Source organism: Accipiter gentilis, chromosome 1, assembly GCF_929443795.1.
Source record: "Accipiter gentilis chromosome 1, bAccGen1.1, whole genome shotgun sequence".
NCBI classification, from domain to species: Eukaryota; Metazoa; Chordata; class Aves; order Accipitriformes; family Accipitridae; genus Astur; species Astur gentilis.
In genome coordinates, this window is record NC_064880.1 from 30,247,084 (window position 1) to 30,264,382 (window position 17,299).

General features: G+C 38.2%; 1 protein-coding gene across 10 annotated transcripts in view; it reads left to right on the forward strand.

The window, feature by feature from the left end:
• Nucleotides 1-359: 359 nt before the first annotated feature.
• The window catches only part of LNPK (lunapark, ER junction formation factor), a 55,208-nt gene continuing 38,268 nt past the window's right edge, over nt 360-17,299 (forward strand). For 2 of the 10 annotated variants that reach the window (XR_007509957.1, XR_007509959.1), the window contains exons 1-6: nt 827-1,698; nt 4,413-4,494; nt 5,757-5,801; nt 7,000-7,187; nt 10,433-10,491; nt 13,725-13,765. Coding sequence is in view for 8 of the 10 variants with exons in the window: in XM_049831875.1 (XP_049687832.1) it covers nt 4,468-4,494; nt 5,757-5,801; nt 7,000-7,187; nt 10,433-10,491; nt 13,725-13,765 (360 nt within the window). In the remaining 2 variants the exon portion in view is untranslated. Of the gene's footprint in view, nt 447-483; nt 520-826; nt 1,699-1,722; nt 2,671-2,734; nt 3,001-3,397; nt 4,056-4,412; nt 4,495-5,756; nt 5,802-6,999; nt 7,188-10,432; nt 10,492-13,724; nt 13,766-17,299 lie in introns of those variants that run through there. The other 8 variants (XM_049831875.1, XM_049832480.1, XM_049831953.1 and 5 more) reach the window with 8 other exon arrangements.

Sequence of the window (17,299 nt, forward strand, 5' to 3'; positions counted from 1 at the left end):
TTTTTCCTGTAAGTAAGTATCAGAGAACGGCGCGGGAGGACGGGCTCGGCCTCCCCAGCCCCGCCGGCGGTGGCGGCGGGACGGCGGTGAACCGCCTCCGACCCGACCCCCCCCCCCCCCCGGGTACCGTGCCACCGCCCGGACGCGCCAGGCTCCGAGGGGCGGCGGGGAACCTCACAAGGGCCCAGGCCCGGACCCGGACCCTCCTGCCCCCCTTCATTCCTTCATTCCTTCCCTCCCTCCCTCCCGCAGCCCGCCACGCCTCGGCCGCCGCCCGCCGCCTCACACAGCGGCCCGGCCCCTCCCCCGTTCCAGCGCACCCCGCGGCAGCCAGGCGCTGATTGGCTGCCGGGGCCGCGCGGGGCCTGATGGGAGCACCGCCCCAGCAGCCGCGCCCCTCCTTCGGCGGGCGGCGGTGGCGGGATGAGCGGCCCGGCCCGCGGCAGGTACGTGCTGGCGGGGGCGGAGCGGTCTGGCCCGGCCCGGCCGGGTCCCGAGCGACTCCCGAGCGACTCCGCGGTAGGGAATGGCTCCGCCGTGGGCGGGGTGGCGGGAGAGGGGTGCCCGGTGCTGCGCGTGACCCGGCTCGGGCCCCGCGTCCCCGGGGCCCGAAGCGGAGCAGGACGGGCGGCCGGTGCCCCCGACCGCTTCCGCCTCGCCGCCGGCAGCCGGGCGGCTTGCTGGGGAGTTGGGCGGCGGCGGCGGCGGCGGCGGCGGGCCGGGGCGCAGCCTAGGAAGAGGAAGCCACCGGGTGCGGGGAGGGGGCGGCGGGCGCCTTCCCCGCCCGCTCTCCCGGCCGGGAGCAGGGGGGCGGTGGCGGCGGAGCCGTGGGGTTTTCCCGGGTGGCCGGGCGGAAGGCAGGCGGCGGGAGCCGGGGCTGACCTCTGCCGCCGTCCTCCCGGCCCGCGGGCCCTCGGGTTCGCTCCCCGGGCCGCGGGCGGCCGCGCTCGCAGGCTTCAAAACAAGGCTGGGCTTCAGAAAAAGCGCCTGACCCGCCCACTCCTTGCTCCATCGCTTTGGAGTCCCGGTGTGGGAACTAATTTGCCTTTTTAATTAAGGCTTTCCAAAGCACGGGACCTCCATGGGACGCTTCCAGGCAGAAACGGCTGAAAATGAAGTTTACGTTGAAGAAAAGTCAGCAACTTGTCTTAACTGAGAGGTGCTAGGACAGGCTAGCAGTAGGTGGTGGGTGATGTTCCTGGTTTTGTTTTGCTTGTTTCCTCGTCCACAGCGCTTGTAGCTGGAGAAACTTTTTATGGTCAGTGTGGAAGTTCCCGAGGTCAGTAAATTGTGGGAGAACATGAATTTTGGGTGGAAACTCTGCGAGCAGAACTGGAGATTAAATTTGAAAGGTAGAGCTTGTATTGTTTGTAATGGTAAATATCTGAAAATATTTACATAAAACGAAGTTGCTAAGTTTACAAAACCCCTCATTTAAAGAGCGTTACCCTTTCCTTCAGGGGAAAGGTCTGTATGGAAAGCCTTGATTTCAAGTTTCTAACTTCATTTTTTCTAATATGACTTGTCTTGATGTTATTCCGTCTTGAATTTCGGCACGTCAGTTATTAAAATTTATTTTGGAGACTTTGATTTTTTTAGACAGCTTTTCGTCTTAACAACAAGCTTGAAGAAATTTGAGACTGACTTGATAAAAGTGTAATGAGATCATCAAACTATTTTCTCCATCTGGATGAATAGGTTGGTGGATGACTTCTGTAACTGTGTGTGATTCATCCCTCTTTCAAAAGAGAAACTTTTTCTGCTCTGGTACTCTTACTGTGGCACTGTTGCTTTGCTTTTTACTAATTAAATTGCATATTTTTGGGGCAGAGAAGGTGCTATCAGGAATTTTTTTTTTTTGAGAATCGGGTGATAAATTGGTAATAGTGTTTTCTTAAGCTTCTACATTAAGTGTTTTTTAACACTTCTGATGTCTATTTTAAGTCCAGGACTAGGAAATGTTGCAGCTCTCTTTGTGTATTAAATGTATGATAATGTTTGTGGAAATAAGTCCAATTGCAGCAGTGCTCAGTGACTGGAAAGGACAGCTCTGTGCTAAAGAAATGCAGTCTTCAGAAGGAAAAAGTGCTGTGCAATAATTTGATGGTTAGAGCATGGGAAGGAAGGAGGACTTTTACCATGAACAGTAGGATATTAGTCTTAGGTACGCGGAGTGCCAGGTGAGGAGGAACGAGGAGAATTTGAAGCAGTTGAAGACAGTTTGTGTTGTCCTGTCGAAAAGAAGGAAGGAAAACATCTGAGGCCCTCCACAGAAACCATAGAAAATTCTCCATCTCCTCACTAAGGATTCGGTGACTAAACTGTAAACGTGAATCTAGTGGCCCTAATCCCTTAAATACCTCTTTGGGGAAGGGTTTTGGTAATATTACTGACTTTCAGAGCAGCATACGTAAAGCCTGTCAGCATCATAGTTCATATAAAATTATGTGCATGGTGACGCTTGTCAAACCTGTTTCTCTTCCAGATATTTGCCAGATATTTGCCAGATATTTTAAAAAACAGGTAGAGATAGTACTGTGAATGTGTTATTGACAAAGATTGCTGTCACCAATGGCTCACAATAACCTATGCCCAAAAGATCCTCTAACACTTCTACTGCAGAGGTTCTCAAACTATGGCCTGAAGGAAGATGGCACACAAAAAGACCACGTGAGCATCTCCATGTCTCAGTATGTCCGCAACTGAGGGCTACCGTTGCTCCTAATAGCAATGGCAGTGCTAGGGAAGTGAACTAGATTTGGGAAGCTTGTGCTAAGTTTACAAACTTCTTGATTGGATATTTGACATAGCTTTCATAATGTTTTGCAATAAATACTATCTGTCTCTGTAGAAATATTTATGAAGAAAGTGCCTGCTCAGATCTACTGCAATACCTGTCCAGCAAAAACTCACCTGTAACTGCAAAGTGACAACTGCATAAAATTCTCAGTGTTAGATTGCATATTTGAGAAATAAAAATATTGTTGCTGTTTTACTGGGGTGAGTTGCTGTAATAGTGATTATTTTGAGAATTTACTGAAGAGACCAAAGGGTAATTGTGCTTTTTTCTGTAGCTCGCCCCTTTGTGCTAGTAATTTGGCAGTGGCGGAGCCAATTTGTCCATCTGTTCTAGATTCATTTTGGCGGCATTTCAAATACGGATTTCCTTATCTTTAAGGATTGGTTTTTGAAGTCATAGGGCCTACAGTTCTGGATTCTGAAGTCCTTGGCTTTCTTAAAAGGTGAAGAGGTTACCATATTACAGTAGCATGTGTGCTAGTGAACAATGTGTATCCTATATTATATTATATTTGTTCTGACAGCTTCAGGTAATTTGGAAACAAATTTGGATTGGGATAAGGTTTCTTTCTTTCATTTTTGGGCAAAGGTAACTTAATAAACAAGATAATAAGCACTTACATTTCTGCCTAACTGGGTCAGTGCTTTGTTTTAAGTCTTAGTGTTTCATTTCAGAGTTAAAAAGGTTTGAGCCCTAGTTGTGATTGAGCATGAGTTTACTGTTGAGGTTGCTATGAACGGATCACTTATTCATTCACTGGGTAAAAACTTCTAAATTAAGTGACTGGAGGGAAATTCTGCCATCTGAAGGTTCCAAGTGAATTGATTCCATCTACCTGCTGAATGAAAGTTGCTACACTTTTGTTTTGGGAACCTAGACCCAGATCATCAAATTAGTGCTGTTCTTGGGTTCCAGGTTTGTGTAGGGTGAGGTGAGCTACTTTCCCACCTTTGGAATTGCTTTAGGACCATTTGATGTGCCAGTGACTGTACTGTGTGTTGTGTGCAGGGCAGACCTGCCAATGTAGTGCTTTCCTAGAGCAGGTGAGATCTCTTTGAAACTGATTATTTGAACTTAAAAATTCATACAAAGGAAGAACAATAGTGCTGTCCAATATGTTCTTGTTGATGAGAGCATGAAAAGGAAGCAGATTTATTGGAGATTAACTCTTTCACAAATAGTAGGATATTAATGCTGGATGCCTGGAGTGACAGCTGGAAAGGAACATTAAGAGTTATGCTTATGAGCAGCAGAGGTAATAATTGGAAATCAGTTTCTTAAATAATCCTGCCTAATAATAAGTGTTTAAAATTGTTTTTCTGCTGGAGGATTTTGGTGGCTTTTTTAGCACTTATTTTGTGCCTCTGTTTTTGAGGACTTCCTTCTGGTTAAATATTTCCAGAATAAAAATAAGTTTGGCCACATCAAGGCTGATCAACTGACTTACAAGATGGTCTATGAAACAGAAGCCTGGATTTTAAAATAACATATAGGTAGATAACTAGGCAATGGCTTTATGTGATATTTTGATTCCTTTAGATATTGGAATAAATTTGTGAATCTTGGACTATGCTGTAAGATTGCTCCTAAGTGCTTAATGCTTCACTTCTAGCTGTGAATTCTTGTAGAAGATTGATAGCTCTGCCAACATTTGTTCACAATAGAAGATGGGTGGATTAATTTCAAGATGGCGGGTAAGTAAAATCGTGTAACAATATAATAATCTTTAGTCTAGAAGATGGGAGTATGCAGGACATGTTTCTTAATGTCTATTGGTTGACTGTTAATTCTGGTTGTTAGTGCTAAACTTTTCCCGTTAGTATGCCCCTTAAAAGTCCAGTAGTGAGACATAAGGACCAAAAATAGTCTCTGACAAATCCCTAAACTGTTAAACTGTGAGTCTGTCCTTTATTTCCTTTGCAATCAATACCAGGCCTGGCCCTGGTTTGGTTAACTTATACAAATACAGTTTTAACTCCTTCTGAAAATCTAAATAGTTTTGTGGTGCTTTATTGGGATATACAGCAGCATCTGTGACTTGAAAAGTTGGTGGCTATTTTAGGTCAAAATGAGTACATTCAGGATATCATTCTGTCTGTTTTAACAAGTGTTTTGATAGCTACTTATACCTATACAAGTCTTTCTCCCTAACTGTTTTTATTGGCTTGTATATTATTGAATGGTGTACTGAATTTATGAGGAAAAGGCATGAGGTTTTTGACTGCTCTCCTGGCAGGTTTGAGTTGTTCAAGGCTAGGTTTGCCTTTGCATATTATCAGTTGATTTCAGAGGTTCCCATACAAAACTCCTTTAAGGGCAAAAGTTTAGGTGAAATGTCAGTTTTGTGTAATAGAAACTCACTTTCATGGTGATGCAGTGTGGCTTATGGTTTATGAATTTGTGGCCTGAGGGGTAGGGCAAGATAGCAGCTTTATATGTCTCAGAAATTAGGAAAGATTCCTAGAAGGTGGATTCCAGGTTGCTCCTAAGGGGAATTTTACGGGAGATGATAACACTTATTTGCAGTTGCTTATAATTTATTTAGAGCATGTGTCTTTGTGTGGAATGAATAGTAATAAAAAGCTTAAGTTCTCATGTTGGGGCTTCCTGTATATATTCTCTTTGTTTTGCCTGTTCCCTCCACTCGTCAATTCTCTCCTTGTTTTACTTCCCACCACACATCCATTATTGCTGTACATGCATTACAGGTTTTCATCTTTTGTGGTGTAGGAAAGGAGCCTTCAGTTAATAGTAATACCAAATGTAAAATAGTGGTTCATTACAGTCCCTTCTATTTGTCACTATTAAAGTATGAAAACTTTTTACCTTTATGTAAAATAGATAATATATTAATCTATTATGAATGTCTTTTTGTTAGGAAACTGTTAATGTACAGTAATCCTCAAAATACTGACTTTTTTAGTGAGATTAACATCTTTGTTCTTTCCCTTGTAAGCAGGCAAAGCCTTCCACTGTAGAAGTATTAGAAAAAATAGATAAGGTATGTATTTGCTTTTTGGTGTTTTGTTTGATTTTTTTTTTTTTTTGTTTAGGACTATGCATCCTTTTTGCTTGTCATGTATTTCTTTCACATTAGGTAAAATACCGTCATGGAATTTTAAATTATTTTGATAATTATTCCAGTTGGATGTACTAGAGATTCTGAGTTTCAGATGGACTGTTACCTTTTTTCCCCTTACTATTAGTCATTTAAAAACCACCATACTGTATAATAGATAGTGAGAAACTACAGTTTAAATATTTTAGAGAGCCTGAAATGGGAATGAATGTGAAGTTGGCTTGATTACACAATTTAATTATAACTAATGTTTAAAATCCTGTGTAACGGAAAATGTCACTAATTCAAAGTTCTATTCATCAGGCTCCTTAGAAAAGCTTCAATGTATGGTTTTAAGTGTAAGAGTTCTAACTGTAGTAAGTAAGGTCAGGGGCAGAATAACTGACTAGATGGTTCAGTAATCAATTGTGATTTGTAGCCAGCATTTGTGACAGATGTCTGTACTCTACGGGGAAATTAACTGTTTTGAAATATGCTGTTGATATTTTTTGTTTTCCTTTTAATGGAAGTGTGAGTACTCCTGTTGTCACTTAAAATGCAGTCAAAATGGTAACATAGCAGAGCATTGCTTGATCACTTATTAATATGCCAAAAGCATCATCCAGATGTTCAGGATTTCACTCTTCATGTGAGGAAAATACTGAAATCGAGACATGTGAAATGACGGAGAGGTTTCAGCAATTTCCCACCGTAGTAGAAAAGTATTAGAAGTGTTTGAAATTCCACAGGTGCCTGATGAAAGTTTTAGGATGCAAAGTATGGTTGGTAGTGATTTATGTGATCATAGAGACTGCCATTCATATGATATTAGCATTTTCCACTTGTCCCACATATACTAATGCATTACAAATAGGAAAAAGTGCTGATTTGTAATACTTCTTCCTAATAGCGATGTGTTGCTGCTAATACAGTGTAAGTGGCCCATATCATAACCTTAATAGCGTGATGTATTTATGCTATAAAAGTTATCTTTGGCAAATATTGTCATTTATCAAAAAGCTGCTTGACTTTTCTAATCAAGTATTAAATTGATATGGCTAATTTTAGCAAACACTTAAAAGCAGCTTAGTAAAACCACCTACTAATTTCACTAATAAGGTTGAACCCTATTTATTTACAGGAAATACAGACATTAGAAGAATTTAGAGAAAAAAATCAGAGGCTACAGAAACTATGGGTTGGAAGGCTGCTTCTCTACTCTTCACTTCTTTACCTTATCACGTGCATAATTGTATATTTGTGGTGTCTTCCTGATGAATGGACAGCAAGGTTGATGATGACACTTCCATTTTTTGCATTTCCATTGATGTAAGTAAATACACCCTTTTTTCCCCCCTCCTAACTGCTGTCTCTTTGATAAAAGGAGATGGAAAATACATCTCAGCAGGGGTTTGGGTTTGCTTTTGACGATCCTTGAGTTGTCATAACTTGCTGAATTTTTTCTCTTAAAATAAATCCAAGTAGTTAGGCAGATGCTTTCTTTGAGGGAAATGTCTCTCATGAGTCTGGGTTTAGTGTAGAACTAAGTCTTACCATCAAAAGATGTTAGTATCTAAAGTTACTTGGCTTATCAAAAATTATACTAGGGCTAGAGAGAGGTATATTGTCTATATGTAAAATGCAGCATATAAAATTGGGAAAAAAATACAAGAATGAATGGAGAAACTTTTACATATTAGGTGACTGTTAACACAGAAGTGACTTGAAAGGTCATCAACCTAAATATGTTGAGGACTGGTTTTACATAATTAGCTGTTATTCTGGAAAATCATTGACCATTTTCTTGAACCAGAAAATATCCTTACATCATTGGATGTGAATAAGAGAAAATATTGTCTACTATTTTGTTCCACTTAGCTGATTGGCCGCTCATCCTCATGAGTGGCTTTTGTTTTCTAAGAAAACTGCTTTTCTAAAAATAAACAAAATGGGCTTCCACCTCACTAAACAGCTGCTTCCCCCCCTCCCCTTCCCCCAGAGTGTCAAGAAGGAGAAGCAGCCTACTGAGCATCTTTTCTACTGATGGGGAGCACAGTGCATTTACTAATTTGCTGAAATGAACGTCGTACATACTGTCCATATTTGTACAGCATCTTTGTATGAAAACATGACTTGTCAATGCCTTAGCTTTAGACTTGAAAGACAAAGTCAAATGTAAATATTTAAGGCTTTGCAAGTTTGAGTGTGGGTCAGCATAACATAATATGCAAAAAAATACTTGAAGATGCTTTTTGTATGTCATACTGTTATGCATAATGTAGTAATATGCTGCTGTTAAGGAATCCTGTGGAGAAGATACATGGGCAGCAATATCTTGACTTGAAAGGATTAATATAGAAATTAAAGCTCAAATTAATCTTTGGCAGCAATATGAATTGACTTGGTTCTTAAGGGCAAGGACTTGAAAGTCTTTGTTGTTAGCATGTGAGGCTTGTAGAAGAGGAAGTATTACCAGCCTCCCTTTGTTTAGGTTTTTTAGGATTAGTGTAGAAATGAAAACTTTTATTACTGAAGGTGATCGCTTCTAGTGCTGTGGTGTGAATTTTTGCATTGGATTTTATTCTCTAGTTTGTCCTCCAATTTGTTGTTGTTTCTTTTTTTTTTAAAAGTGGTTTTCTATAAAATTCTGAATTGGCTATCAGCTTACTAACATTTAGAATTAGACTGTTGTTTTCTTGTGACTTGCAACTGTTTATCTGATTTTTCTCATAAGCTATTCCCCTTCAGCTTTTTTTGGCAGATATGAATGGCAAGCAACTGCCAGCTTGTCTTTGTTCTCGGTCAAGAGGTGACTCCATGCTGAATGCCTGGTGCCACCCAGTAATAGCTCTAGAGATTTTTCAGCCCTAATCAGACTGGAATATGTCTGCTGTTTCCAGCTTGCAGTCAGTCACCAACTTATATCTGCCTTGGGTCATTCCCTCAGGGTCTCAGCAAGTTACTGATGCTGGTAGAGTGACTTAAGTTCTAGGAATATATAACATCATTAATTTTAAATGTATATTGAAATACCTGAAAAGTTGAAGAAATATATTGACATGTTAGAAGGATGCTGCTCTTGGAATGATTTTCATTTAAATTAGATTGTTTTATCTTGCATGTTCTGATTTTCAGAGAAATATGTTTTTAATTTGTAAACGTGGTCTGAAAGGGTCTGCTATTAAACTTTCACCTCAAAGTTCTTAAAGAGGAAATGTTTTTTATTTTGTGAAGTCCTACCATATATGTATTAGCTTAGAATACAGCTTTAGGTAGAAGACTTTATTAAACACACAGTAAAAAAGAAATAATGCTTTTGCCTATGTAACATAGTCTTTAAGGCAATTCAAACCCTGTAAAAATTATCTTTTTTGATACTTATGAAGAGACACATCTTGCATTGTGTAAGCAGGTGAAGCCATCTGTATTCTTACAGTAGTTATTACAGCACACCTTTGAACGTGGAATAGAGTTAAATTTCTTTGTTTCTCTGAGCTTGGATAGGTTACTCTCAAATTTAAGTTGTCTTGTCTAACTTACCTAACTCAGGTTTTATTGTTAGTACTTGAAAGCATTTTGAACTGGGCAACCATTATATAAATGCAAAAGATGTTCTTATGAATTAAGTCGAAACTATTTGAAATCTCATAGCCTTTTGCCTGCTTTCTTACACTAGCTGTTATTCAGAGAACCTTTCTAGCCTGGAAGAATTTTTTTTTTAAGTGAAACATTGCTACTTCAGGCTTTATTATATAGTGCTTGGCACTAGGAGGGTTTTGGATAAGATGCTTGGAAGGGCTTGAAGTATGAGATTTGCCCTTGGCTTAGGCTGAATAATTTGCCAGGAAAAGTGTCAACTTAATAATTATAAGCAATTCTAAGCTTTAAAACAAATGAAGTCCTGATGATTACAGAGAGACCTTTCAAATGTAGAATGGTCATAGATCAGTTTAACTTTATCTTGAGCACAGATAAACTGCTCCATTGTTTGAGCTAAGTCAGCTGAAACCCTATGGAAACTGTGGATTCAGAGCTCTGTAAAATCGCCAGGAGTCAGGTCAGTTAACTCTGCTTAGGAGAGCATTTGTACAATAGCTGTATCTCATGGTTTTCATTGGTATTGAATTCTTCCCACAAATCTCCTGGGTCTTAATTTTGGGCTTTAGCTGGTAAGCTTGGTTTTCTGGATAACGTGCATCATAAATCTATCAAATAAGAAGTGATGACTAAGTAATTTTCAGCTAGCTGCACATACCCTGATGTTAAAAAGTTCACAATGAACGTTTCAGCAAGCGATGATGTTACTTGCTGCTGGTTCCTTAGTATTTCTACCTATAGTAATACTTGGTTCAATTTTAATAGACAGGAGGATTTTACTTAGATCAATGTTGATGTCTTGTTGACAAGATACTAATTTAATTTTTGTTTTTCTTTATAAATATTGTTTGAAAATTTCTGTTCTTTGTATTTGCAAAGTTAAATCTCATCTGTTAAGCCTTCTGTTTGCTAAATGACTTCAGAAATGGTTACTGTAATATATTTTAATTAATATAATTCTTCTTTCTGTTTTAAAGAATCTGGTTTATAAGAACACTGCTCATTTTTTTCTTTTCCAAAAGGACAGAAAGGAATAGTAAGTATTTTTTCTGTCTTTTTTTAGCATATGGAACTAGTTGGGAGTGATACTTGCTATGAAAATATAAATATTTTGGATAATTTGGCTTCCAGGAAAAGAAGAGTAGCCTTTTGGTTGATGCTGAAACAGGTAGCATTAGCTAAACTGTTGTTTCTACCACACAATTCTTGAAAGAACAGGAAGGAAACTGCTTAATCTTTCACTTCACTTGCAGAATTGTGGTAACTTTCTCCTGTCTTTGCATGTTTCAAAGTGTAATGGAATAAAATGTAGTGTAGAAGTAGGAATGAGGGAAAGGAAATATAAACAATAGTGGTAATTCCCTTAATACCCACACCTTGCAAGTATTCCAGCAGTCTTAATCTCTTATTTTTATGTACAAGAGAAGAGATTTCTAGCAGATGTGTTTAATTTATTTGTCAAGATAGCTTTTTTCTCCCAAGTTCTCCAAAGCATACTTATATTTTCCTGAGTGGAAAAGGGACAAGCAGGTGTTTTTGTGCTGTTTTGAGAGCTAAGGAAAAGTTGGAGTCATGTAACAAAACCAAAGGTAATGCAGGTGTTCAAATATATGTAAAAAGTTGTTAAAGAACATGCAGAATCATTCTAATGCAGAACTTAAAAGCTGCATCTGTGGCACTTGTCTGCAGTAGTTCGAATTCATTTGAGACTTCTTTCAAAGTAGTCCAGCCTGTAACAATATCTCATGGTGATGTGAGCAATAATACAGGAAAACCTCAATGTTGCAGTATGTTTTATGACTTGCAGAACAACATGATGTATTTAATTTGTGACAGCTTACGACTTAAACATCACTTTTGGAATTTTTCTTAAACTTAATGTTTGCATTTGATATGCAAGCATAGGAGATACATTTTTATGTAGAAATAAAGTTGTCCATATATTCTGTGGTGCTGTGTGATTCATTTCTAAGGTGAATATATATTTGCATTTCATGGCTGGATAAGAAAAAAAAAGTACGTATGTTTTTCTAGTTTGCTTAAGTGTCTTTATTGCTGTTTTTAGCATACAAGCAAGTTTAGTGCTTTTGTTGAACCTGTGTATAAAGGCTTTTAGTAGATGTTAGAACATGCCAAAAGGAATTATTTCTGCATTGTTCCGGAGATCAGGTAAAAATGAAGTGTTTTACCTGAAAGATACAAGTCCTGTATTCAGAAAAGAGAAATCAAATGCGCAGTGCAAGAGTTACAGTAGTGAAGCAGGAGAAAACATAGCCGAGAGAGCAAACTGGCAACTGAGTGGCTCAAAGCTAGGCTTTGATTCTGGGATAAGTTAATATAACACTTTGAGTCACTGGAGATGATTATTTAGTACTATAAAGCTACGCTGGATTACTAGCATACACCAGTTTTGAGAACCATGCTCTGAATGTGGAAAACTCCTACTGAGACACTAGGGAAGGTGACGTAGAGAGACTACAGAATTTCAGTTTTTAAGACTGGTCAGGCAAAGAACTGTTGAGGAAGATTTAGGCGGATATGTCCCAAAGTTTGGGGAAAATAAATGAGGTATCTTGCAGGTATTGACTTCTCTAGTATGAATTCTTCTTTTGTGTAGGTTTAATTAAGATGAGATATATTGGTTTCTTGAGAGTACTTTGCAGTAATTGCCATTTGGTCATGTTTGAAGGGGCAGGTGTTTCAGGAGGTTCTTGTTGAACACAGGAGGTAAAGTGATCAGAAACAAATGCCCACATTTTAAACTGATTGCATTGCTTTGTGGGAGGCTATGCTTGAAGATGTTTTACGCATTTCTGTACCAAAAGCAGCTTCTGTTTCTTAAGTAACTGTTAACAGCTGATAACAGTGCTATTTGTTTGGCTGCATGATACCATGCTGCATTGCAGTGCATTTCAAGGTGCTAATCTCTGTGGGGCTACATGAGAGGCAGTGTTGTAATATAAATGTAAAATTTAGTGGAGGGAGGTACCTTATGAATTTGAAGATGCACAATTCCTGGAATTGTCTATCTTCTCTGGTTCAGGCCAGTGTAAAATATGGTCTTGTTCCATGTCCTATTTGTCTTAATAAGGGATTGTTGTAGTTACCCTTTCATTGCATAAACTTTCAAATATGTACATGCACAGTTTTGGTATTTTGTACATTTAATAAAGTGGTTTATCAAGATGGGTTTCTACATTCTGGAAAAGTTCAAGTAATTATGTGTTCCCTTAATTTCAAGTAATGGTAGTGTTCCTGAAGTAACTTTAAAAAGTGTGTATAGCATACTTACATACTTTTCTGTATCTTTATATATATTTACTTCGGTGGGTTTTGATTTTGTTTCTTGTAGTTCTATAAAGCTTTTTCTTTTTTTGAAAAGTGAAAAATGGGTAAAAATAGCTATATCTTACAGGAAATGAACTGCTGGTGTCCAGTAGAGCTGAGAAGGGGAATAAGTTGTCAAGTTTTTTGTAAAACTCTTCTTGCTGTGAAGGAGGTAGTAGAAAACGGATTTATCAAGAGAATGTCTTCTATATTAGGTGATCATTTATTGCAGTGAGTTTTCCATGAGAGCCAAGCTGCAAGCATTGACTTAAAGGAAAATCCCACATGCATTTGACCTTTCTTCTTTACTTTCCTTTTAGAGAGGTTAGGTTCTGTGCCTCTGAGTTGTAACAGTCTTTTAACATTTAGTAGTAAAATGACCTGGTAGCTTTTTCTTACAAAACTGTTTTTTTTGCTGTAGACCGAAAGTATTGAAAGGGTAAAATAGATTGAGATTTGAAGCTCGGAATTGACCCGGCATTTGAAACTAGCATGTATTAAGAGGCTTATGTGAAATACTGAAGCCAGTAAATCTGGTGCTCCGATATATTAATACTTAGACCTCAAGCTTTTTTTCTGTAGTTTGACTCATGAGATTAAGTGTATTTGGTCCATTGTTGTACCAGTTTTAATGTAGGTCAAAGCAGGGCACTGGCTAGAATTGGTTTGCTTAATGATGAAACGGTACATAAAACTTTTTAATAGTTATAACTGTAAAGTGATAAAAGTGGGCTATAATTTATAAGCAGTTTCAGCATTTAAAATTATTTATTTTCACATAAAGACTTTGGTTATTTTACACAAAGTTTACTAATGTTGTAGGGTTGGTAGTGGTCAGTGCATAATTTTTCCTGATCTCACAGGGCGTAGTCAATGTTTAGAGTGTGCTGAAATTATCTCTTATTTATATTTGAAAACTAATATATGATGTCCTTCTTTTAGATGATGCGCTGGAAGATTTAAAATCTCAAAAGAAAAAAATAGTAAGTAAAACTTCAAGAAAAGTTAGATGTTATGGTCCACTAAAGTGGTTTTGCATCTCTACAAGTTGAGTTTGTTTGTAATATATAGGTGAAGAGCAGAGGGAGGGAGGTGAAATTATTACCGTTCCTCTGTTTTGATACATTTTGTAGTACTACACAATGTTTTTCTTACCCCCAAATTACAAAGGACTGCTTGCATATGAGAATAAATTGTCTCTTTGTAGTTTAACTTAAACCTAGTGTTTTAGTGTTGCTAGATCTATGTAAAGTGATTGTGTTTTGTCAGAAAACTAAAATGTATGCTTTAACCTACTCATTGCTGAATACTTGTAGGGTTATAAAAAACATAAGATGTTGCACTGATTTAAGAACATAGAGTGCAACTATGATGGTTACTCTATCACTTAATATCTTGTTCATAAATGGCAAAAAGGACTACTATCTTCTCTGGATTCACTTAAACAATATTATGTTATTTGATGATATCTTAACTGCATGACCACTTATTTCCCATCCTCCTCCATCTTAATTTTTGTACTATATATTTCTTCCATTACATTCTTTCCACTAAAAAATTCATCTTGTCATGTATCAATCCTGTTGGTTGTCTTGAGGTCATCTATTTTGTGAGCTGTGTGGATGAGTTACCTGGCATGCACCAATTTCATACTGTTACTTGCTTCAACTGCATCAACACTTAGTAAGGCAAATTTAGGACAGAAAAGATTCTAAGTCTTGGATAACCTGCACACTTTGCAAAGTTTGTAACACTGAAAGCTGTTTCCTTTCTACTCAATCATTCCATAAGGAAGTTCTCTGTTTACTTATGTTGTTGGCTTCATCTCCTGCCTTGCAAGGCAAAACTTAAAACTACCATCACCAAAACATAGCCGCCCCCCCCCCCCCCCCCCCCCCGCTAACAAGAGAGTCCCTCCTCCCCCAGAAACCTCCAAAAGTTTTGTTATGAGGTTTTATTGTTAATGAGTTTCCCAAAGTGTTCACCTCATGCCTTCTGGACTTTGCCATTGTAGCTAAATTAATAGAAAAACCACAACAAAGCTCCCAAAAAGGAGTCAGGTAAGAGTCTGGTATTATATGGCCTTTACAGGGGAAACAGATTTCACTAATCTTATACTCTGTATTTTATCGCTTTTAAAATGTAGATGTAAAAATGATAACCTGTAACCTAATTATGTCATTGTCCTTTGGTGAAGAGGATTTGCTAACATTTTTATCTGCTAATCTTTATATTAAAGAATCTATTAAATGGGGGAGTGTCCTGTGGTTAGGTGATAAAAAACAGTTGGAGAGGCTTATATTTTCTGAGAATGGAATAAATGTGTATGAGAACTATGTTTTAAATTTTATTTTATGAAAAATGCTTAACTGAAATTAGTCATCTCTCCAATTTACATAGTCATTGGGTAGCTTTGGAGGGATGGGTTTTGGAACAGAAGCAGCACAATGGAGAACAAAGCAGCTTTTGGAGTCTTTAGTGTAAAGCCTTTGTTTCAGTTTAAGTTTACTTTTCTGTAATCATGAAAATCTTCATATTTATTCTAGAAGAACTAGTAATGCTGAGTTTTTGTGTGTGAGAAGCACTTCAGAGAAAAGGCGTTGAATAAAACATTAGGAAAAAGCTGGTTTATAAAGGGAAGAGTTTTTACTTTGGGAATTGATGCTGTTGAAACAAGACGTAAATGTGTATTTTGCATATGCCAAAAATCAAGACAACATTGTAGAAGAGCAGGTGGTAGTTAAACTGCGTGAATACTTTGTGAACAATACAGAAATTATAGTGTAACTATGGAGAGTTTAAACTTGGAAATATAAATTGCCATTAGTATATATGCATGTCAAGCTTTAATCATTAAAGACAAACTTCTAAATAGGATTAGTAAAACAGTATTCTAGGAAGTCCAATAACCTATAACTGAGCTATTTTTCAATTTGAGGGGAATAAAAGGTGCATGATTACCTCCTGATCTTGTGGGTGCCTAGTTCTTAGCAAGGAACCAGAAACAGAAGACTTATTGCAACCTCTTGAATCAGTGTGGTGTTGGTATTTTTTACTCAGGAGATTGACTCGGGAGTTTCATCATAATTTAAAGGTATTAAATTAAGCATTAAAATTAGATCATCATACATGAAACCTAGCATGTTGAAATGAGCTGAAAGTGGATGCAGGTAATGAGACAGAATATAATTTTTATTTTAGATAAAAAACACTCATAAAGTTGCATTCTGTAATAATTTGGTTTTGATAATACTCAGATTTGGTTTTGTTTTGGATTAACTTCCTTAGGACTATCTGTGGCTATAAATAACTGTAGCAACACCTTTTTAGTGAAACAAAATAAAAACCTTTACCAAGTAAAATAATGGGAAGATGGGGAGGGAGAGGAATTTTTCCCTGTTGGATTCTGATTTGCTACTGAGTTTGCAAATAGGATTAGTTACTAAGATATTTACATTGTGATCCTCAAAGTACCTGAGATAAGTAAATTATGTATTTCCTGTTTATTTGTAACGCAAATTGTTGTCTAGGCACTATCAGCCTGGCATAACAGCTATGGTTTTTCACTTCATTGCAGCTCAGCTACCTGATTGCTGGAGAAATCTTGTATTGAAGACAATTGCCCTTTTGAAAAATGTTACAGTACTTACGTTTTACAGGCATGTGGTCCACCTTTTCCCTAATGATATTACTTACATGCTGAAGAGTACCTATAACAGAGTAAGCGCCTCATCTACTAGATGTAATGCCCTGGTGGCTGTGCAGTGAGCTGCTCAGTAGAACTTCAGTTCTTTTCAAAAGGCTTCAGTCTTTGGTGGCATAATCACATGGATGTTCATGTGGGTAAAATACCTGACAAATACAGATACTTCATCTGGAAATGCCCATTAATACTGTCTATCCTGCACTTTGACTCAAAGATTGTGTAATACTTTTTTTCCCACAGAACTGACTCTCTACTTTTTTCCTAGTGAGAGTTTTAAAACACATTGAGTGTTTCTTTATGGATTGGGGGTAGGGATTAAGTTCATTAGCTATAATTAAAGCACCACTTCAAGATACAATTTTTTTTCCCTCCTTGATGGTAAGGGATACTCTGGTTGTGTTCGTGACTGCGTAGCTGTAATTTTGGCCTTAGAGTTCTCAGTTAATGAGGATGTCAGCCCTTAAGCCTGAATGTGTATAGATGAGCAAGTTCAAAGGGTTAAGCATATTAAAGCAAGGGCACAGGACATGTATTAAGCTGCTACAAGTGGGAATTAGTGGAGACTTCATGTGGAGCAGCAGTCTTAAAGATGGGATAATTCTTAGCCTGAGGACAGAGTTGTAAAGATAGTATAGTAATTACTTTGCTGATATTAGAATTAAACTTTGCTGAAGTTTACTCAGTTACTCTGTTACAGTAGGCTCAGTGTAATATTAGACTTGGACAGGCTTCCTGGCCATTTCAGGTAAGAATTTAGAAAGTTGCATCTGTTAATTTTCCACAGAAAAAGTCTGATTTCAAGGGTGCCTTG